Source organism: Urocitellus parryii, chromosome 5, assembly GCF_045843805.1.
Source record: "Urocitellus parryii isolate mUroPar1 chromosome 5, mUroPar1.hap1, whole genome shotgun sequence".
Classification (NCBI taxonomy): domain Eukaryota; kingdom Metazoa; phylum Chordata; class Mammalia; order Rodentia; family Sciuridae; genus Urocitellus; species Urocitellus parryii.
Window position 1 is genome coordinate 180,284,081 of NC_135535.1, and position 23,026 is coordinate 180,307,106.

At 34.1% G+C, this 23,026-nt stretch overlaps 1 protein-coding gene across 1 annotated transcript in view; it reads left to right on the forward strand.

Moving 5' to 3' along the window:
- Cc2d2b (coiled-coil and C2 domain containing 2B) overlaps window positions 1–23,026 on the forward strand; it is a 117,723-nt gene that overhangs the window by 40,477 nt on the left and 54,220 nt on the right. The window contains 9 exon segments of the mRNA XM_077799110.1: window positions 1,208–1,305; window positions 8,676–8,816; window positions 10,818–10,926; window positions 11,144–11,262; window positions 13,700–13,877; window positions 17,028–17,178; window positions 18,099–18,243; window positions 20,142–20,280; window positions 21,309–21,512. Coding sequence (XP_077655236.1) covers window positions 1,208–1,305; window positions 8,676–8,816; window positions 10,818–10,926; window positions 11,144–11,262; window positions 13,700–13,877; window positions 17,028–17,178; window positions 18,099–18,243; window positions 20,142–20,280; window positions 21,309–21,512 — 1,284 coding nt within the window.

The window sequence follows — 23,026 nt, forward strand, 5'->3', positions numbered from 1 at the left end:
TGTGTGTGTGTGTGTGTATGTAATTTCTAGGCTTTTGTTCCATCTAGAATTTATAGCTGTGTCTTTGGCAAAGCTGAATTCCAACTCAATACATAATCCCCCAAAAGTTAGCCTAATAGTTAAACAGCATCATTTCTCTACTGACTTCAAATTCTGCCTTTCTCATAAAGCAGCTGGACATAGTGATGTAATCTTGTTTAAGGATTATTTATTCCACTGACATATTGGTCTAGTCCTATCCTGTTTTCATTATAATATTTAATAATTAAACTCTGATATGTCATGGGACAAGTGCCTTCTCTGTATTGTCATTTCTAGAGTGTTTTTGAATACTTTTATAGATTTGATCTTTCATGCCAACTTTGGAATTAGTTTGCCACCTTCTTTTTAAAAATTCCTGTTACTGTTTTTACTGTGATTGCATTATATCATTATATTAATTTTTATCTTTATTGGTTCTTACATATGATGGTAGTTGTTATATTAATTTTGAAAGAAATCTTATCTTTATAAAAATTGGATTTCTTCATCCAGGAATACAGTGTCTTCCTATTTGTTTAGGTCCTTTCATTTGTCTTCCAGTGAAAGTTGTGAGCAGTTTACTTTAGTCTTAAAGTTCCCACAAGTTACCCTTAACTGACACATTTCTCCTGCAAGGATTTTAGGATATAGTTTTCTTCAGTTTTATTTCTCTATAAAAATATGTTTAAGATATGTGTTTTATACATTCTCAGTATATCTTTTTTCTTGATATTATTTTTTCTTATTTTCCTATGTTGTTATGCATTTATATTGTTATAGAAAGGCATAGATAGTTATCAATATAGGTTTTCAGGTGTGGATGTGATGATTGCAAAATCTTTATGGATAGACAGATTTTTTTCTGTAACCATGAGATTTTAGGTGGAAGATAAGATACATATCTGTACTTGATCTGCCATCTAATGGCATTTCTTTATCAATCGATGAACTGATTGCCTAGTATATTCAAGGTATGATATTTATTCTTAGATATTGAGGCTTTTCTCAGTTCTGACCCAAGGTTTTTATATGAAATATATTTTGGAAGATGAAATAATAATACACAAACTAGTTAAACATTTATGCTTCTACTGCAAATCCTTATACATTTACATATGTACAGATGAATTGGAATAATGGTTACAAGTGGATGAAATATAATAAAGAGTTTTTTTCTTTGTTATAGCTGAGAGCACTGACAAATGCTATCAAAACAGAAAGTGAAAATTTTGAAGTAGATCAGCTTACCAAAAAATCTTTACAAGACTGTTATTGGCAGATAAGGTAGGTTTTAAGCTATTCATATATTAATCAAATATTTAATTAACTTTGGGTTTGCACTTGAAATGGAAGATATAAAATAAGAAAAGTATAAGAGGTCTACTCTTTTTTCTGCATTTTTATTGGTGCATGATAGGTGTATATATTGATAAGATTTGTTGTTATGTATTCATACATGCATATAATATAACAATATAATTTAACCAATATCAACTCCACCATTTCCCCACTCCCTCCCCGTCTTCCACCATTGGTCCTTTTCCTCACCTGCTCTCCCTTTGATTTTTAGGAGATCCACCTTCACCTTTCTTTTGCTCTCTAGCTTCCACATGTGAGAGAAAACTTGACCCTTGACCTTCTGAGTTTGACTTATTTCCCTTAACATGATGGTCTCAAGTTCCATGCATTTCCCTGCAAATTACATAAATTCATTTTTCTTTATGCATGAATAAAATTCCATAATATGCTACATTTCCTTTTATCCATGATTTTGGATGGACATGTAGGCTAATTCCACAGTTTGGCTATTGTGAATTGTGCTGCTATAAACATTGATGTAGCTGTGTCATGGGTATGCAGGTTACCATTCTAGAAGATGACTTTAATGCTTCAGGATAAAAAACCAAGCAGTGGTATACCTGGGTCATAGGATGGCTCCATACCTAGTCCTTTAAGGGACCTCCATACTGATTTCCATAGTAGTTGTACTAATTTACTACCAAGTACTACCAAGGGTGTAAAAGTGTTCCTTTTTTTCCACATCCTATCAAGCATTTATTATTATTTATATTCTTGATAACTGCTATTCTGACTGGCATGAGATAAAATGTCAGTAAAGTTTTGATTTGCATTTCCCTAATTGCTAATAATGTTGAACATTTTTCTCAAGATTTGTTGAAGAGCATTATTCTTTAAGAAATTATAGAAATGGCTACAATATTTCCTTAAGACTCTTTTATGTAAAAATATTTTAGAGTACCATGAGAAAGTAGTTGTAGTTTTAATATGCATTAATTTTGTTGTTGTTGTGCTGGGGATTGAACCTAGGGCCTTTCACATGCTAGGCAAGCACTATATCCTAGCTACACCCTCAACCCTAATATCCATTGATTTTTTTAAAAAAAAATATTTGTTGAAGAAAAACTACTATGATGGCACCAATGCTTTTAGATTATTTCAGTCTCAGGTGTTGTATATATTTGGTAATCCCTATACATTTACATATGTGCAGGATATATTATTTAGTCTAAAGATAATACATCATGGCCATTTGGATTTAAGGGCCCCTATTTAAAAACCTATATTTTACAAATTAGAAACATTGGACTAGTTGGGAAGAGAAGTTATAAAAACATGAAATAACTGGAAAAATAACACTAAAATAAAATAATCATGTCAAGGAATCCCCAAAAGCAGGAAAGCTCACTGCAAGGTACTTCTGCATAGAAAGTTCAACTGTGTAGTGCTTTTGGTAGCATGACATTCCTCATAGAAACAGAAAAAGTAATCATGAAATTCATCTGGAAAAATAAGAGACTCAGAATAGCTAAAGCAATCCTTATCAGGAAGAGTGAAGCAGATAGCATCACTATACCAGACCTTAAACTATACTTTACAGCAAAAGTAACAAAAACAGCATGGTATTGGCACCAAAACAGACTGGTAGACCAATGGTACAGAATAGAAGACACAGAGACTAACCCACATAATTACAGTTATCTTATATTAGACAAAGGTGCCAAAAATATGCATTGGAGAAAAGATAGCCTCTTCAACAAATAGTGCTGGGAAAACTGGAAACCCATATGCAACAAAGTGAAATTAAACCCCTATCTCTCATCATGCACAAAACTCAACTCAAAGTGGATCAAGGACCTAGGAATTAAACCAGAGATTCTGCATCAAATAGAAGAAAAAGTAGGCCCTAATATTCATCATATGAGATTAGGCCCCAACTTCCTTAATAAAACTCCTTTAGTGCAAGAATTAAAACCAAGAATAAATAAATGGGATGGACTCAAACTAAAAAGTTTCTTCTCAGCAAAAGAAACAATCTGTAAGTGAATAGAGATCCTACATCTTGGGAGCAAATTTTTACCCCTCACACATCAGATAGAGCACTAATCTATATAAGGAACTCAAAAAGCTAAACACCCCCCCAAAAAAAAAACAAATAACCCAATCAATAAATGGGCCAAATACCTGAAGAGACACTTCTCAGAAGATGATCTACAATCAATCAACAAATACATGGAAAAAATGTTCATCATCACTAGCAATTAGAGAAATGCAAATCAAAACTACTCTAAGATTTCATCTCACTCTTGTCAGAATGGCAGCTATTATGCATACAAACAATAATAAGTGTTGGCGAGGATGTGGAGGAAAAAGATACACTCATACACTGCTGGTGGGACTGCAAATTGGTGCAGCCAATCTGGAAAGCAGTATGGAGATTCCTTGGAAAACTTGGAATGGAACCACCATTGGACCCAGCTGTCCCTCTCCTCGGTCTATACCCAAAGGACTTAAAAACAGCATACTCAGGGACACAGCCACATCAATGTTTATAGCAGCACAATTCATAATAGCTAAACTGTGGAGCCAACCTAAATGCCCTTCAGTGGATGAATGGACAAAAAAAATGTGGTATATATACACAATGGAATTTTACTCAGCAATAAAAAGAGTATAAAATCATGGCATTTGCAGGTAAATGGATGCAGTTGAAGAAGATAATACTAAGTGAAGTTAGCCAATCCCCAAAAAAACAAATGCTGGATGTTTTCTCTAATATAAGGTGATTGACTCATAGTGGGGTAGGGAGAGGGAGCATGGGAGGAATAGACAAACTCTAGATAGGGCAGAGGGGTGGGAGGGGAAGGGAGTGGGCAGGAGGTTAGAAATGATGGTGGAATTTTATGGACATCATTATCCAAAGTACATGTATGAAGACATGAATTGTTGTGAACATACTTTATACAGAGGTATGAAAAATTACATAAAGATCTCTATATGTGTAATAATAATTGTGATGCATTCTGCTGTCATGTATTTAAAAAATAAAAGCAATTAAAAATAAATAAATAGATAGATAGATAGATAAAACAACTGTCTTAAAGGTGCCCAAAGAAGTAAAGGGAGATGAGAAAAAATCCAAGAAAACATTTATGGACAAAATGCAAATATCATTAAAGATATAGAAAATTGAAAAATGAAAGAAATTTCAGAGCTAAAAAGTAGAATAACAGAAATTTTAAAAATCACAAGAGGGATTTAAAGATATATTTGAACAAAGAGAAGAGTCAGTGATCTTAAATATAGGACAATGGAAATTGTAGAGTCTAAGGAATGAAAAGAAAAAAATATTGAAGAAAAATAAACAGAGCTAAGGGACTTCAGGGATGCCACCAAATTGACCAATATACTCATAGTAGGAGATCCAGAAGGAGAAGATAGAAAGGTGGAGAGAGATTATTCAAAGAAACAGTGAATGAAAACATCCCAAATTTGATGAAGGGTATGAATGTAAATATTCAAAAAGTTCAGCAAAATCCAAGTGAGATGAACTCAAGGAGACCCACAGCAAGGCACATTATAATCAAATGTTCAAAAGACAGAGCCTAAGAGAGAATCTTAAAAGCAGCAAGAGAAAAGCAACTCATCATATGCAAGAGATTCTCAATAAGATTATCAGCAGATTTCTCATCAGAAACTTTGGAGACCAAAAAGCAGGGGTTGGTATATTCAAAGTTCTGAAAGAAAACAAAAATCTGTTAACCAAGATCCTATATCCAGCAAAAATGTCCTTCAAAAGTGAGGGAGAAATTAAGATGTTTCCAGATAAACAAAAGCTGAGGGTATTTGTTACCACTAGAACTCTCCTGCGAGAGATGTTTAAGGGAGTCCTACAGGATGAAATGAAAGAATTCTAGATAGTAACTCAAAATTACATAAATAAAGATCTCAATAAAAATAAATAGCATGGTCAATGATAAAAACTAGTATTTAACAAGTATTTGTTTTTTACTTGGTCAATGATAAAAACTAGTATTTAACAAGTATTTGTTTTTTACATGGTTTAAAAGACTAATGCATTTAAAAGAATTATATTTATGTTTTGGGGTACAGAATATTTAAAGAGAATTTTGTGATATCAACAATTGAAAGGGATGGTGACAGTCACTAAAATAGCAGGGTTTATGCTATTAAAGTTTAAGCTGGATAAATTCAAGTATTTATACAGAGTATTACTTGACATTAGTGTTATTTATTATGAGTATTATAATTTTAGCAGTCCCCATGGAAACTACAAAGAAAGAATCTATGAGTGTACACAAAAGGAAATGAGAAGGGAATTTAAAAACTTCCCTTTAAAAAAATCAACTAAACACAAAAGAAACTATAATGCAGAAAATAAGAGAAAAAAAACAAGCTTTAAAATATATGAAAAACAAATAATAGAATGATAGAAGTGTGTCCTTTCTTATCAATAGTTAACTTGCCAATTAAGGATTGGCGAGGGGCTGGGGATGTGGCTCAAGCGGTAGCGCGCTCGCCTGGCAAGTGTGCGGCCCGGGTTCCATCTTCAGCACCACATACAAACAAAGATGTTGTGTCTGCCGATAACTAAAAAATAAATATTAAAATTCTCTCTCTCTCTCTCTCTTAAAAAAAAAAAAAGGATTGGCCAGGATTGACAGGAAAGATAAAAAATATGTGATCCAGTGAATACAGTCTGTATGAGACACTTTAGATCCAAAGATGCAAATAGCTTGAAAGTAAAAGTACAGAAAATGAAATTTTATACAAATAGTAACTAAAGAGAACAGGGATAGCTCTGTTAACATTAGACAAAATCTACCTTAAAAATCCCATAGAAGAAAAAAAATAGCAAAAAAATTTTTTAAAGAATCAAACAAAAATTCAATGGAGGACTACCATTTCTAGTAATGCCAGTCAACCATCCTTCCAAAAACAACTAAAAAAGAGTGGATGAAATATATATATATATATATATATATATTCTCTTAAATGCACCAAAGACACAAGAAAAAAATTGAGAATAAGGAGGATACCAGACATCAAAGGAGCTCAAATAGGTGAGCCATCTCTGTCTTGGGGTATGAGCCCTAAAAGAGAAGTAGCTGGGAGGGAGAGTTCACTTTTGTCAAACTGGGATAAGAATGGGGTAAGTGGCAGATGAAGTGCAGGTTGTTCTGAGGACAGGGAACAGAGTTCTATAGGAACCAGAAGTAAACAAATCCCATCCTCAGCCTCCACACACTATATTGATAGAGGTAAGCTAAAATTTAGAAAGGTTTATCAAAAAGACATTATAAGCTGACATTTGAAAGAGAAAATAAAAAATTTAGAGGGATGAAGCCAGACTCCACAATGCACTCTTGTAACCTCAGCAATACAGGAGTCTGAGGCAGAAGGATTACAAGTTTGAGGCCAGCCTGGGCAACTTAGTGAGACTCTGTCTCAAAATGAAAATGGCAGAGGATGTTGTTCAGTGGTAGAGCACCCCTGAGTTAAATCTCCAGTACTACAAATAATAATAATAATTACTATTATTATTATTAGAAGGATGAAAAATACAATAACCAAAGTTAACAATCCAGTAAGTTGTCTTAATGGATTAAGCCTAAATTCATAAATTTATGGATAGGTCAAAATAAACTAGCCAAAATTAAACACAGAGAAACAAAATGATGAAATATAAAAATGAGACTATAAAAACACAAGATACAGCAAGAAAATCTAACATGTATTTGAGTCCTAGAAAGAGAAGAGAAAGAAAATGAGGCAAAATGATAACCAAAGAGGTGATGTTAGATTTCCTATAGTTGATGGAAAACATCCATCTATTATTTCAAGAAGCCCAACAAACCCAAGTAGACACCTAAAAACATCATGTGGATTAAGACAAAGAATATATTAAAAGCAGTCAGAGACACGGGTATGTCTTTATACTTACTGGAATAGCTATTATCTAAAAAAAAAAAAATTGGTGAAAAATGTGGAGAAATCTGAGCTCTTTCGCATTGCTGGTTGGAATATAAAAAGGATGCAGCCTCTATGGAAAAAATGTATTGTGGTTCCTCAAAAAATAAAAATGTAGATTAGTGGTTGAATGCATGCTTAGCATGCACAAAACCCTGGGTTTAATCCCCAGGACCCCACACAAACAAATAGAATTGCCATGATGTAGCAATTCTATTTCTGGGGTATGTATATCCAAAGAAGTGAAACCAGGGTCTTGAAAAGGTATTTGTACATGGGTGTTCGTAACATATTCACAAATATATCCAAAAGGTAGAAGCCACCCAAGTGTCCAGCAGTGAATGATATTCATAATAGCATGTCTAATATAAACAAAATGCCATATATACACACAATGTAATGTCAGCCTTGAAAAGGAAGTAAATTCTGGTGTACGCTGCAGCATGGACAAAATATAAGAATATCATGCTCCCATTGTCTGAATATTTGTTCCTTCTAAAACTTAGGTTAAAATTTAACTGTAAATGTAACAGTAGCGAGAGAGGTATAGCCTTTAAAAAGTGATTAGGCCATGAAGTTTCCGCCCTTATAGGTGAGCTTAGTGCCTGAATAAAAGGACTTTGGGGAGTGCTTTCTGTATCTGGCTATCTCTCTTCCCTTCTGCCCTCTGCTGTATGATGAGGCACTTGAAAAGCTACACTGAGGAAGTGATATAAACTGACTTTTGAAAGGTGTCCTCAAGCACTTTAACTAAATAAAAATTCTTCCCCAGCACTTCCTTAGAGTGATTCAAACTATCGAACAGGGCCACCACCATCTTTTCCATCAAGATCTCTTGAGATTTTGGCATCCTAAATTGGAACTAGTCCACACCCTAGTGGCTTTGAAGATACCAGTTTGAACTTATTAGATGGCAAAATAAAAGCTGTGAAAGCATCAATCTGCCAATACATGTGAAAGCATTGAAAGCATTGCCTTTCTTTTTCATAAATAGTGAAGTTAATTAAAATGCTACAGAGCCTGCAAGAACAGTTGTCACAATGTATGGGTTTCCCACCCTTTCTTTCTTTCACTGTTCTTTTCTTCTTATTTCTGTAGTACTTCAAGATCTTGTGGAATTCATGGTAGGATATTTCCTTTTTCAGGAGAATTTTATTTTGTCAGGGCACTTTTGAATAGTGAAAAACCTTCAAGGAATTATTTTTTAATGATTAAATTTCAGTGGGTAGAATTTTTAAAATAAGATGATGGGGGAAAAAAATAAGGGACCGACAGGAGTAGTTCTAACACATTCTTCCAGACCATTTTTAAGGACTTACAGTTCTAATGCACCAACTTATATTTGATCTGCCATTATTTTGTAGTAACACAAAACAACTATATGACTTAGAAAAAGAAAAGAACCTCTCCCTGCTACACAGTATGTTACAGACCTGGAAACAGATAAAATCCCTGAGACTACGTCAAGGATTTATAAGCACTCCAATAAAGTTGCAGTTTCAGAGGTAAGTGTTTGCTCTGTTTACTCCTATAGTTCCTCTGAGAAATAGCCCAGGAATAAGTGGGACTTCTTGAAACTAGACAACTGTTCCACGTAGTGTACAAAGGACATGTATCGTGAAGTCAGACAACTTTTACAATTTAGTAAGAAGACAATCCAACTTAATAATGGGCAAAGGCTTTGAATAGATACTTCACTAAAGAAGATATATGGATGGCAAATAAACACATGAAAAGATTCATAATATCGTGTCATATCAATAAAGAAATTTACATTAAAACTGCAGTGAAATGCCACTACATACCTATTCAAGTAACTAAAATCCAAAACAGTGAAAAGAAACAGAGGTTAGCAAATGGCTCTTTTTAATAAAGTTTAAAATAGACTCAACAATCATACTCCTAGGTGAAACATTTTAGGTAAGTGGCTAAAGTTATAAAAACATATATACTAGAAGAAATGTCATTATAGTTCAAAACTAAATTTATTAATCACTTAAGTTACTTATGAACTCATAGTGAAATAGTCAGTTCCTTCCCCACAAGTTCAGTGTAGTTTTAGGCCGTTAGGAAAGATGTTTATTTTACTGATATTTTTTTTTCTGCTGCAGTAGATTTTAGCAAAAGTATATCTGACAGTTTCTTAACCTAAGCCCACCGTGGAACTTTAACTTAGATTCCTAAATTAATGTAAACTTGATAACTTGATTTGTCATACCTATATATCACGATCTCTTGTGTAAGAAAGAAGAGCAGCAGATAACATAAATAGACCCGTATTGCCTGCCCACCACCACTTTCTGTTCTCACTATTCTGAACTCCAATCCCACATGAGACCCTTTTTTTTCTTACTCACATTTAACATTCAGCTTTCTCAGTAGACCTGGGCTTACATTCACTTCTCCAGAATACTTTTAACAGCCTATTGAGATATAATTCATATACCATTCAGCTCACCCACTTAAAGTATGCAGTTCAATGGTTTCTAATATATTCACAGAGTTTGAAAATGGTCACCACAATGTAATCTTAGAACATTTTAATCTTTCTCAAAAGACACCATCTTCCCCTTAACTTTCACTCCTCAGGTGTGGGTATGTTTTCAATTATCTTGGGCATACCTAGGAGAGAAATTGCTGTGGCAAATGATAACTCTGTAGTTAACTTAGTGAAGAACTGCTAGACTGTTTTCCAAAATAGCTGAACCACATGACATTCACAACAGAGCACAGAATATCTTCCCAAATGATTTTCTTCTTAAAGTTTGAAACTAAAAAAAATGAAACCTTATACTGAGAGGTTAAAAAAAAACCAACAAACCCTTAAGCTATCAGGGAAACTCAACTCCTTGGTCAGTTATTTTCTGAAAGGATTCCAGACAAGTGGGGTTTTGTTGAACTAATAAAAGAGGAAAAAAAATAGTATACCCACTTCACAACATTGTGAGACTTGAAAGAGTTAATATGCATAAACTTCTTAGAACATTGCATATAGTGAATACTGTGTAAGAATTAACTAATACCAACAGTAGCAGATAGTTAATGTCAGTAATTACTTACTGTTTATGTATAAGCACCAAGGAGTATAGCTATGTTCTATACTTAATATCTGGTCACCTGCCTTTATACCTGGGTATGGTCTCATAACTTAAACAGTTAGAGGGAAACAAAGTGAGAGGAGACATGGTTGCCGATTGTTCTTTAGTTACATAACCCCATTCCTCTGGTTATTTATTCTCACCAGAGGAAAGTTTTCTTGATATCCTTAGAAAAGGACTGTGAATGCTAATGGTAGATTTAATAAGTAAAGAGAAATCTGTGAAAATGGAACAACCTTAGGAATATTTTTTCTGTTTATCATATTGTTAATTTCCTTAGGTTATAAGAGTTGGAAGAAATTGGTTTTGTGTGAGTGTGTTTGCATGTGTGGGTTTTGGTAAGACCTCTAACAACTCAAAACACCTCCATTATTTCTGCTTTAAATAATTCTATTTATTCTTAATTAGGACAGATATAAATAAATTTTATAAGCAGAAACAAACGGGAAATCAAGAAATGTCTCAGACTAAGAAGAAAACCAAAGGAAAAGCACTTAAGAGTAGAGGAAAACAGGAGGTATTTTTTAATTGCAAAATAACATTCAACTCATTTTAAGCTAATCATAGAATGTCATTGTTTGTAGAATAGGAAATCTTGATATGTGTAACAGATTCTAACAAAATGATAAATATAAGAAGTCAACTTTAATTTTAAGAATAATTGTCCTAAACAATGAATGTACCTGGTGTAAGTTATATATTTTTTATTTTTATTTTTACTTTTTTGGTTCTAGAACCTCTTATGTTTATCATCAGAGCTTGAGGAAACAGAAAATGAAATAACAGAGCCATTTTCCTTGATGCCACAACTTTCTTTCACAGAAGAATTAACACATTTATCCAAGTGTTCACTGTAAGCATTTTTAAAGAATTTTTTTCATTACATAGCCTATTAATTGAATTAGTTTTAATAATTATTTCTTGAATGAGTGCCATATACTAGACACTCTGCTAAGTTCATTTTTTAAAAACATACTCATGTTTGACAATCCCCATAGTTCTGTGGAGTCTAATGTTATCCTCATCTTAGAGGTGGGAGAATGCAAGCTAAAGAAGGTTATATTGCCCAGGGTCACACATCTAATATGTGACCTGAAGTGAGACAAAAGCCAATTTGGCTTGTCATAAAGGCTATAATAAATAGCTTCACTAGTAAGTGTAATATATAGTCATTGTTTTATTAAGATAGTAATTTTTATTCATATATAGATAGGTGGAATATAAAACTACTGCTTAAAAAAAGCAAACAAGATTATACAGTCACCTGTGCTCATTAAAGGACCCCTTGCTCCCATAAAAACCGTTCCCTATTAAGAGGACCTCCAGACAATCTCCTTCTTCAACAGTACAAATTTCATTCTATCCCACTTGTGACTTCTTCATTGAACTATGCACCTAGTAAATTATGTAAAAAACTGGCATCATACATAACCCATTTCTGTCATCTACTAAGTCTGTGGATCCAATCTCCCTTAAAGAGGATAGGGCAAGTCAGAACGCTGAACTAAGTCCAGTTCCTCAACATCTCTGTCCCTTAGGAGACTTTGCTATTCTATCTTGAAGTATTTTGGAAACGCACCATTTAGCATGGAGTTAGAATAGAGTGGATACTCAATAACTGTTCATATTCATTGATAGTTACATTTAAAAGTGAACATTAAGAGTAGCAGACACAAAGCCACTCTTTCTAACTAGAGATGTGCAACAGTGAAGCAACACTCATTTGCTCTACACCATCCCAATAAATGCCTGAAATCATTTATTATGTCAGTCACATACAAAAGGATCATCTAAATGAGGGGAAAAAACAGGAGCTATAAAAATATAAGTTGAAGGGAAAGAGGAAAAAGAATTGGAAGAAGATATTAGTGCTAGAAAAGCTGGATTAAAACAGTGGAAGTCAAGGCAAAATGAAATATAATGTTTCATAATCTTTCTACAGCCATTGCTATCTGGTAGTGTTGCTATCCATTTAAATATCCAGCTGAATAAAACTTGATTCTTCAGAGAAAAGTAATATGTTTATATCAAGGATAGAGACATGAAATTAATACAGAGATTGAGGAGGAATTAAGAATAGTTTAGGGCTGGGGCTGGGGCTCAGCGGTAGAGTGCTCGCCTAGCATGTATGAGGCCCTGAGTTCAATCCTCAGCACCAAATAAAAATAAATAAATAAAATAAAGGTATTGTGCCCAACTACAGCTAAAAAACATTAAAAAAATTTTTAAAAGAATGGTTTATAGATGAAGAAGAAAGGCGAGATTTCCTGAAGATAAATATAATCCCAATTTAACAAATTTTCATAATCAATATATGAGCTCATTGTTAAAACTACTTTTAGAAAGTAGTATAAATGGAGCTAGGAAGAAATATTTTTTTCCTCTAACCTTCTGAGAAGATTACAGAGAAGATGGGCAGATAATGGGCATGCAGGTTCTGGGTGCATAGGATGATCGGTGGGGGCAAGGGAGGGGGCAGTAGAAGGAAATTTTCAGTCTCAATCTAGGGCTTATCTTTCAACAAGTGTTCTCCCTTCTCAAAAGAGGATCAAGTCATTTACATATCATTGTGTCAGTTTCCCTGCAGCTAAGATGCTCCTAAAATGTTGGTTGGGTGGATGAATGGATAGAGGGAAGGCTCTAGGAGTTTCATATCACTCATGGATCATTTTGTTTCCAATAAGTGTTTCCATAGAAACCTCAGGGAAGTAACCTAGTTTGTCTCTCTGATCTTTGGGTTCAGAGAAAGAATGGCTTCTCCGCTGTCTTGTGCACAGCCCAAAGCCTAGGAGATTTACGAAGACCTTTCAAGAGGATAATAGCAGGCCTATTGCCTGTTGCACAGCTTTGAAGTTATTGAAAACACTGTGTGTGCGTAATGTGTCTTATGAAATTTAGAAAACAGATGTAAGTTGTCCCCTAACCCCTGCCCCATGACCAAGTTTTTTCTTTTCCTACAGAATATTTGGTGGATAAATGCTGTAATCTGTTATAATTTAGTAAAATAAATAGCTAAATTATCTATAGTACCCTGATTTTAGTTCTTTTTCTATTTTTGAATATATATATAGATATATATATATATCTATATATATATATCTTAAAAACATCTGACTTGGAAGGGGAAACTTTTATCCACATATAGGCAGATATTATTTGACTTAAAGATACCATTCGTTCTCTAAAATAACTATCTTTTTAACATACTAAGATACATTTTGGGAAAAAAAAAGATATTTTATAACCATTCTGTTTTCCATAGGTCATTTAAAGATTCATTTAATTTTTAGGCAAGAACAAAAGAGAAGAGCCAAAATTCAGAAGCTTAAATATTTTCTTAAAATACTTTACAACAATAAACAGGTTTCTTGCACTTCAGTATCTCCTCTACAGCTTGATTTTAAAGTAATGTTTCAGCAAATTTTCAATATCCAGTTAATATATTGGCCTGAAACAATTTGCTTGGAGGTATGCCATTGTCATTACTTTTGTATCTTATTTTTTGCCATGCATAATTTTTCATGTTAGCTACTGTTATGTGATAAGTTATTTTTATATTAAAGATGGTTTTTCTATAGTTAACAATGTGTATATAATTAATAAATGCATATTCCATCTCTCTTATGGCCTTTTATTTCATAAATACAAAATTATTTTATTTGTGGTTAATCCTGCTAAGATTCCTGCCAATCCTTGATGTGCATTATTACTGTTCATTCACAAGTGAGTTGGAAGAAGGCTGTTTAAAATATAATAAATTGCATATCTACTAAGAACATTGAGTGATTTCTATGCATTTCCCTATCCTTGATCTGATGGCTTCAGTATTTCTGTATTTTTTCTTCATATTTTAAATTTTGATCCCTTTAAGAATCAGGTGAAAAAACATACAGGAGACTCCTGATCCCTGATCAAAGACCACTTGTGCTAAAAGCAGAAGAAAATAGGATCATTTAAAAATTGGGAACAATTAATAGAATTACACAATAAGTCCTTGTGGCTAATGTAGGGGTTAAATTTGAAGCTAGACCTAAAAGTATTTATTTATTTATTTGTTTTAAGAGGGAATAAAGATTTATTTGTGTGAAGGTAGAGTTTGGAGTGTGGAGAAAATTATAATTACTAGTCTAATTTAAAATTATTTTTGTAATGCCTAGAATAATTTTGTTCTATCCCTGATGAGTGCTTTATTCATTATTTATTTACCCAAGTTTCTATCACCTGCAATATCCTTCTATTGAAGTTCCTACGTTAAAAATATGCTGAACAAGCCCAACACAGTGGTCCGTGTCTGTAATCCCAGCTACTCAGGAGACTGAGGCAGAAGGATCATAAAATTGAGGCTAGCCTTAGTAATTTAGTGAGACCTTGATCAAAATAAAGAATCCAAAGGGTTAGGAGTGTATATTGGTGGAAAAGAGCCTCTGGGTTCATTCCCAGTATCAAAAAACTATGTTGACCAGACTTCTTACCATTGCCATCAGTGGTGTTAAAGACTGTCTCTGGGAAACCTCACTGGGTAGAATTCTTTTGTTCACTTCAGTATATCTTATTTTTCACATAGACAGTAAGGGACAAGGTGATCAAACATTTATATTTCAAAGTACAAAAGGAGAAAGCATGAGTAAAATTTATGCAGAAGAACTATAGAGCAGAAGTTTTAACTTTTTGTAACCAAGACATTTTTATGAGGTGTACAGTTTTCTCCCTGAGGAAAGTGCAAATTTTTCTTTATTTCTTTGTTTTTAACTCATCAAAACAAAGTCCTGTCTACATTAACACAGACTCAAGAAATAAGATGATATTTTTCCAAAGGAAAAAAAAAGAGATTTTATTTGTTTGTTTTTTACTTCCTTTATCTTCTTAGAAGGTAGAATGTCTCCTGTAATTTTTTTTTTTTTTAGGGTTTCAGCTATCTTTGCAGTGAATTTCTAACAGAATATTTCTCTTGATATTTTTCTGAGTCAGAGATAAAGTGGTTCTATACCAACACTGACTGTGCTCTCAGTTAAGAATAGGAGATTTTAAGGAGCTTGGGAAAGGTAATCCAGTCTGCACTTTACCTTCCTTGCTTGCAATTCCTCTAGAACTTTTTTCAAAATGGTCTAGAGAAGTGAATTAATTTATCATGCCAGTTAATCGGTCATAGGAAAATGCTGATCACTAAGGGTTTCAGAGGTTCAGTCCATCATCAGCCAACTCCATAACTCTGGACCTGAGATGACACAGAACATCATGGCCAAAGAGTGTGACAGAAGAAAGCCACTCAGTTAGTGACAGGCAGGAAGCACAAAGAGAAAGCACCAGGTGGAACTATAGAGCACCAGAAGAATTATAGAGCAGAAGTTCCATGACACAGAACATCATGGCCAAAGAGTGTGACAGAAGAAAGCCACTCAGTTAGTGACAGGCAGGAAGCACAAAGAGAAAGCACCAGGTGGAATTCCTTAGCCCTCTCCAAGGTCTAGCCTCCCACCTGTAGTCTTCAAACCTGGATTTGACAGTCCACTGAGAATGCAGCTGCATACCCTAAGCAAATTGATGAGGCTGATGTATAAAATCAGAATACCAATTCAACATCTGAATATATTTATCTGTTTATTTTCTCTTTTTAATTAGTTAATTTACTGATTTACAATAAGAAATTTATTTCATAGACCTATGACTCCTACAAACTTTTTTGCATTAGGAATGCCTTTGTCAAAGGGACCAGTGTGTTGGCTCAAATTCATTCTCACCAGGAAGTAGCAACCACAAGAAATATTGATCTCTTTGTCTTTCATTTTTCTTGTCTTCTTGACTAATCAGCTATCCTTTTGATTAGCTTCCTTCCTTATCTTTCAAGGGGCACCCCCACCCCCATCTTGGATTTCTTCTTTTAGACCACTTATCACTGTTTCTCCAAGTACTGACAACACAGTTTAGGCCAAAAATAAGACTTTTCTATTGAAAAAAGAGTTAGGTTTCTAATGATGGCAGTGAGCTTATAGGAAACTCTATAGAAAGCACAGTGTATAGAATCACAAGACCTGAGTTTCCTGCCCAGTGTTCTCTGGGGCTGTCTGCTTAGTACCTCCCTTTTTCTTCTTGTAGAACTTTCCTTCCTCCCCAGCTCCCATAACTTCTTTTTGCTTGTGCTTGGATTTCATAAGCCAATAACTCTTACTTTTTCCTACGTAATTCAACCTAGATTTCAATCACAATAAAAACTAATATAGTTTTGTATGAGGTTTCCATTTTTTTATTTGTAATGTGAGGAGAATAGTATAAGAACTTTAAAAGTGCTATACAAAGGTAAGGCATTAGGGCATTATGTTATCTGTACACAAAAGTCAGGTTATTAGGGTATTATGTTATACGTATATTCTCAATACTGCTCATATACTCATATTCTGCTCATTTTCTATGAAACCAGTAAAAGGCATTACACTTCTAAGATCACATGATTATCTACTTTCCTTTTAATCCTGTGAATGAAATCTTATTGAACAATAGCTGATTTTTAGTCTAGTATTTTTAAAAATGATATAAATATATTATTGATGGTCCTTGTATTTTTTTCTTTCACTTTTCTGTTTTGTATTTTCAGTGAGTTACCAACCATTTCTCTTTATTTAGGTTTATGAAAAAAGTAAAAGGACAAGCTTACTGGCAAAACTGTACTTACCTTTACCTAACAACACCGAAGTGAAAGGCAAAAGTGTTCTGGAATATATAGAATTTAGTTCTGATAAGCTGGTAATTCCTGTGGATGAAGAAGTAGGAAGTAGTGAGTTTATTAAATATGTTTCTTATCCCCCAGTTTTGTGCATAAGTAGCAAATCCTAAATGATCCTAAGGGACTCCAGAATATGTGAATTAGTCTTCAAACTGTGTAGAGGATGGAGAAAGAAAAGAGGGTAGGAAGAAAGGAGGGAAGAATTGAGAAAAGGACAAAAGAAAGAAGGGATGTTTCTGTCCAATTATTTTTGCACCGATTTTACTCTTTGTCTGCAAGTATATGTAAGTTAGCAAATCTCTGAGATCATTCTTTCCTTCTTCCCAAGATTTCTTTCTTTCCACCCTAGGGATTTTTTAACCACTTGTGCCCATCTGGTGAAAAGAAAGGAGCTATGAACAAATGAACAAGGAAGAGAAACAAGAAAATAAATAGTAAAAGAGCCTGGAAAGGACAGAGGATGAGGAAGAATGTAGTCTGCCTGGAGTCCACATGAAGCAGAAAAACAGGGAGAGAGAGACTGAGGACTCAAAAAATTTAGGGAACACTAGGAACTTAGCACAAGTTTCAAGTATGTTAAACTTTGTGGAGATGGAGAAAGAAAAAGTTGAAAGACAGAAGACTCAGGAATGTAGAGAAAGCTGGAGAAAGAGTAGCTCACATGCCCCTTTTCTGCTGCCAATGGTCCTTTCTTGCTGGAAGCCATTCCAAGAAAGAATGGTTATGAAATTTCCAGGCATAAGAAAAGGAAATCAGAAATGCTCATCTCTGTGTATTCAGCTCAATATTTCCCTCTATTTTTTGTAGTCTGCCTGAAGCTGTTTCCCTTGAGGTACTTTAGAGAGGAAATGAGGGAGTGCAGAGATAAGGAGGTCAGCATAAAACTTTGTGTTCCTAGAGGAAATGAGGAAATGTGTTCTAACTGTACATGTTCTTAAAAAATCATGTTTTTAATGCCTTTTATAAAACAGATGTGCCTTTCCTTCTTGAGGGAAATGAAACTGAAGAACTTTGTCTTTTGACATCAGGAAAACTTAGCTATTCTCTATCATGGGCCTTAGATGAAAATGGTATTCCTCTAACACCTATGTCACAGTCAAGATCTGCATACTGTAGGTAAAACATGTTGTAGGCATCCTCCTCCTCGTCCTCTTCCTCTTCCTCTGCCTCCTTCTTTTCCTTCTTTTTTTTTTGTGTGTGGGTAATGAACTTTTATATTTCAAAAAGAATGCCAAGTCTCAGCAAGGTATCATACAAAATGTATGTGTAAAAAAAGGGAAAACCCAAGCAGCAGTAGAAGCAGTTTACTTTATTTGGATGTAGATTTATTCCTTTATTTAAATCACTCTACTAAGTCATTAAGTGCATTTGTAAGTAAGAGAATGTATTAATGCTTAGGATGTTAGCCACATGGATAAAGAGAAATGCATTTCCATAGCTCTTCATTTGTAGGCAGCCAAGACACCCCAGAATTTTATTTCTGGAGCTTTTAAATCTCCTAATCATTCTGGATTAACAAAGAATCATTTATGCATTATCACTTTGCTGGAAGGAAAATCCTAGAAATTTTATTCGTGTTCCAAGAAATACACATGCCCCTTGTGTATTTCTAGCTCTCCATATGCAAAGTGAACATCTTAAATCCTTCAGTTGGTCTTGAGCCAAGATACTGTGTTACTCACTTGATGTCTGATTGGACAGGGATTTTGCCACAGCCCACAGCTGAACACCTACTTATAGAAAGCATCTGAGGAAGTCTTTGTAATCCAACCCTGCGGTTTTTACTACTAATATTGTTCTTTCCTGAGACAAATCATGGGATTATATTGAGATCCAATAATAACTTCTTTTCTTTAAGAGAATATAATAGGTATTCTATTCTAATACAGTTAAGCTTTGCCTCTGGCCCTATTTTCTAGGGTATCTGGGCCAAGATCATTCTTAGAGAAGCCAATTTTGTTACATGATTTCAGGTCCAAAAGATTTCTTATGACAAACATCAAAATAATTCAACCATGTGGGAAGAAACATGAAGTAAAGGAAAGGGAGACCACTTGAACTTCACCTATGTAATTGGCTTACATCCTACCATACCAGACATTGTCTGTACTAATAAATCCTTCAGAAGACTCTTCACAGAAATACAGAAATATGAACCGATATTGATGAAAAGAAGACAATATAAAATTTGTGTTTATGTTTGGCCTGAAGCATTATTGAATCTGTGTCAGAACTGTGTTTATGGAATCCAAATTTATAGTTGAGAAATTATGAATCAAGTTCTTTACAGAAGGGATCTTGGAAATCCAAATTCTTCTGCTTATACATAATGAAACAGATCATCTGTGAAGAGATTAACTGAATAATCAATGGCTGTAAAGAAATCTTTAGAGTTGAATTCCTTTTACACTTAGCCTATGGCTAAAATCAATTATGAACATATTATGAATCTAGCCTCAATATTTGAAGATAATCTCATATGATCAAAGATCCTCCCTTAGACCATAGTGCCCACATTAATTGCATTGTTCTCTGTTATATTTCAATTACAACAATATAGCCTAAGAGTTTTTTTTTTAATATTGTGTACTTCCTTAATTTTGCTTAAGCAATTATTTGAATTAAATTTTAATACTGTGCATCCTATGAAAAGATAATATTTAATAATTTTATTATGCTTAGGGTTTATAGAATACAGCCAATACCATTCATTTAAGCATCTAATATATTTTAGCTATTCCACAGAGTGAATGACAAAGATGAATTTTTATAGAACTTATCTTTAAGAATCTTGTTGTCTCTTAATGGAGAGTAGACATTTAATAAAAAGCTATCATGAAGTAAAAATGGGAGAAAAGTTAGGAGAGATACATATCTAATCCTTCCATTTTATCCTTAAATGCAAATATGGGTAGATTTTAGATTTAAATACCCAGAATAGGTGAGTGTTAGCCTGTATAATGATGTATAACTTGCATATTATGTGCAAATTCACAAAGTATTTTCTCTGTTAGTGTGTTAAAGAATGTAGATGCAAGAAGCATTCCTGGAATTCCCTGGCTAGTCAATGCACAGAAACTTTTTGAATGGGCAAATGAAGTCAGAATTGATCCAAATAATCCAGAATATTCTGATTTAGTGGAATTTATGACAGTAAGTTATAGCAAATAACAATACTATAATTATACTCTATTTCCTAAGCTCTACTGCCTTGTACTTTCCCATAGTTCACTGTATATTTTTCCAGGAACTAGGGATCATATGACAGTAAATTTGAGGACAGTTTTCAGCCATTTTATTGTATTGTTAAGGTAATTAGAAATTTAGCAACTAAATAATTATTACTTTAGGCCTGATGGATTTTATTCTGCCTCTACTTTCAGCCCACAGCACATTTAGCAGGCCAACCTTCAGACTAACATCCATGGTACATCTGTTATGTGCCAACCATATTATTAGACACTAAAAATATCAAGATGACTTCCCTCAAACTCCATTATCTGGTCACTTTGATTTGTCCTTATAGTCAACTGAACTGCTCTGTGTACCTACATGAGCTTTCTTTATACCTATATTCATGCCATTGCATGAAGTGGGCATTCATAGTAGCTGTCTTACCCACCCTGTAAGTCTAATTTTCATTAGACCTGTATTCTTTTTTTTCTTGCCTTCCTGCAGCCTTTCTTTTTGACTCTTCTGCCTTTTATTCATTAGTGTATTACATGTTTCCTGGGGGAACCACAGCTAATAAATCTTTGTCTCTCTGATGGCAACTAGTCATGCATTTGCATTTGCGTATGTTGAATAAAGCAACTCCATTAATTAGATTATTGCAACTAAGTTTTCCTAGATCAGAGCTTCCCAACTGATGGGCAGAATTGGCTACAGGTGGACAGAAATATTGATTCTTCCTCAACTTTTAGGGCAACCAGCTAGAAGCACTCTCATCTTTTCATTCTGTGTGCAATATGAATTTTTTCATTTTTTGTGTGAGAAAAGGTTGGGAAGCTGGAGTCTGTATTTTTCTGGTCTTATACACAGATTTACTTGCTCCATCCCTACATGTTTTGTGAATCTTAACTCTCACAGTTGAGGTGGAAGGGGAAATAGTGTTTTGAAATAATCTCAAACTTTAAAAAATAATATTTTAAGAAAAGATTTTACATTTTTGTGTCTTACAGTATATGAGATATAAGGGACAGGATATTTCAAAGTATTTCCGTCTTGAACAGTTACAAGATGAATTTAACTTTGTTTCTGAAGAGGAAATGAAAAAGAGTAAACGTTTCCAGCTTTTGCAACTTAGAAATGCTGGTCAATTAGATGTTTTCATTTTGCAGCAAATGCCTCTCTATGATTCAGAGATTCCAGATTTAGTCTTCCAGGTACTTGGTTTTTATTTGAATATGATTTATTATATGAGAAAGTTAATATTTTTTAAACCCATCTTAATTTCTTTGTTAGTATTTATTTGGGGGGAGTCGGTACCAGGGATTGAACTCTGGGGCACTCAACCACTTAGCCACATACCCAGCCACGTTTTGTATTTTATTTAGAGACAGGGTCTCACTGAATTGCTTAGGGCCTTGTTTTTTGCTGAAACTGACTTTGAACTGTCAATCCTCCTGCCTCAGCCTCCCAAACCACTGGGATTATAGGTGTGTGCCACTGTGCCCGGCATTGTTAGTATTTCTTAACTAATAATCTATAGATAGAGTTTTCTCCCTTCTCTTTATGCATCTCCTAAATTCCAAAAAGTCTTCAGCTTGCTTTTTAGCTTAGTGTTCTTGAGACAAGCTATTTAACAGCCAAAATCCTTTTTGTGTATTCTAAATTTATGTAACTTTTATTTTTGTTATCATAAAATGCATTACCAATTTAATAACAGCTTTGGGGGACTGAGGAGGGAATATAACTATAGTTAAGTTATACGTTTATTATAAGGCACATCTCAATTTCAGAATCTTTAAGATGTATGTGTGTGTGTGTGTGTATATATATATATATGTGTGTGTATATATATATACAACACATATATATGTATATATAAATATATATATTTATAATTTCTGTGTCCTCTAAGATGTGTGTGTATATATATCTTATTTGACACTGTGCTACAACTGGCTGACTCCACCTGGTGAGAGCCTATCATGTATACCTATTCCCAACTCTATTTTAGTGATTTCATATTGTTGCTTTAAATCTGTTCATGGCAGAGTTTTTATGCTATAAATCAACAAATGCTATAAATTGGAGCTTCTCCTCCCAGTTAGAAAAAATTTGTTCTTAAACATTTATCAACATAACACTAGTCTTATAATAGATGAATTATAAGAGATGCTTCCTATAAAAATAACCAATTGTATTGTAACCCTAGCACCTGCTCTTGCTAAGAGGTAGTTCATGAAGAAAGGAATTATTTTCCTATCTCTGAATAAAATGCCTGTGCAGAAGCATACCACTGCAGGGTGATGTCAGCAAAATTAAATAAGATACCAGATTCTGGTGTCCACTCAGCCACTTAGAGGACACAGAAACAAAATCATACAGGGCTGGGCTGGGGATGTGGCTCAAGCAGTGGCGCGCTCGCCTGGCATGCGTGCAGCCCGGGTTCGATCCTCAGCACCACATACAAACAAAGATGTTGTGTCCGCCAAAAAATAAAAAATAAATATTAAAATTCTCTCTCTCTCTCTCCCCCCTCTCTCTCTATCTTTAAAAAAAAAAATCATACAGGGCTCATTACATTTAAAATTCAAGTCGCACCAGGCATGGTGGCACCTATGATCCCAGCTATGTGGGAAGCCAAGACAGGAAGGTCTCAAGTTGAAGGCCAGCATGGACAACTTAGCAAGACCCTGATTCAAAATATAGAATAAAAAGTGCTAGGGATGTA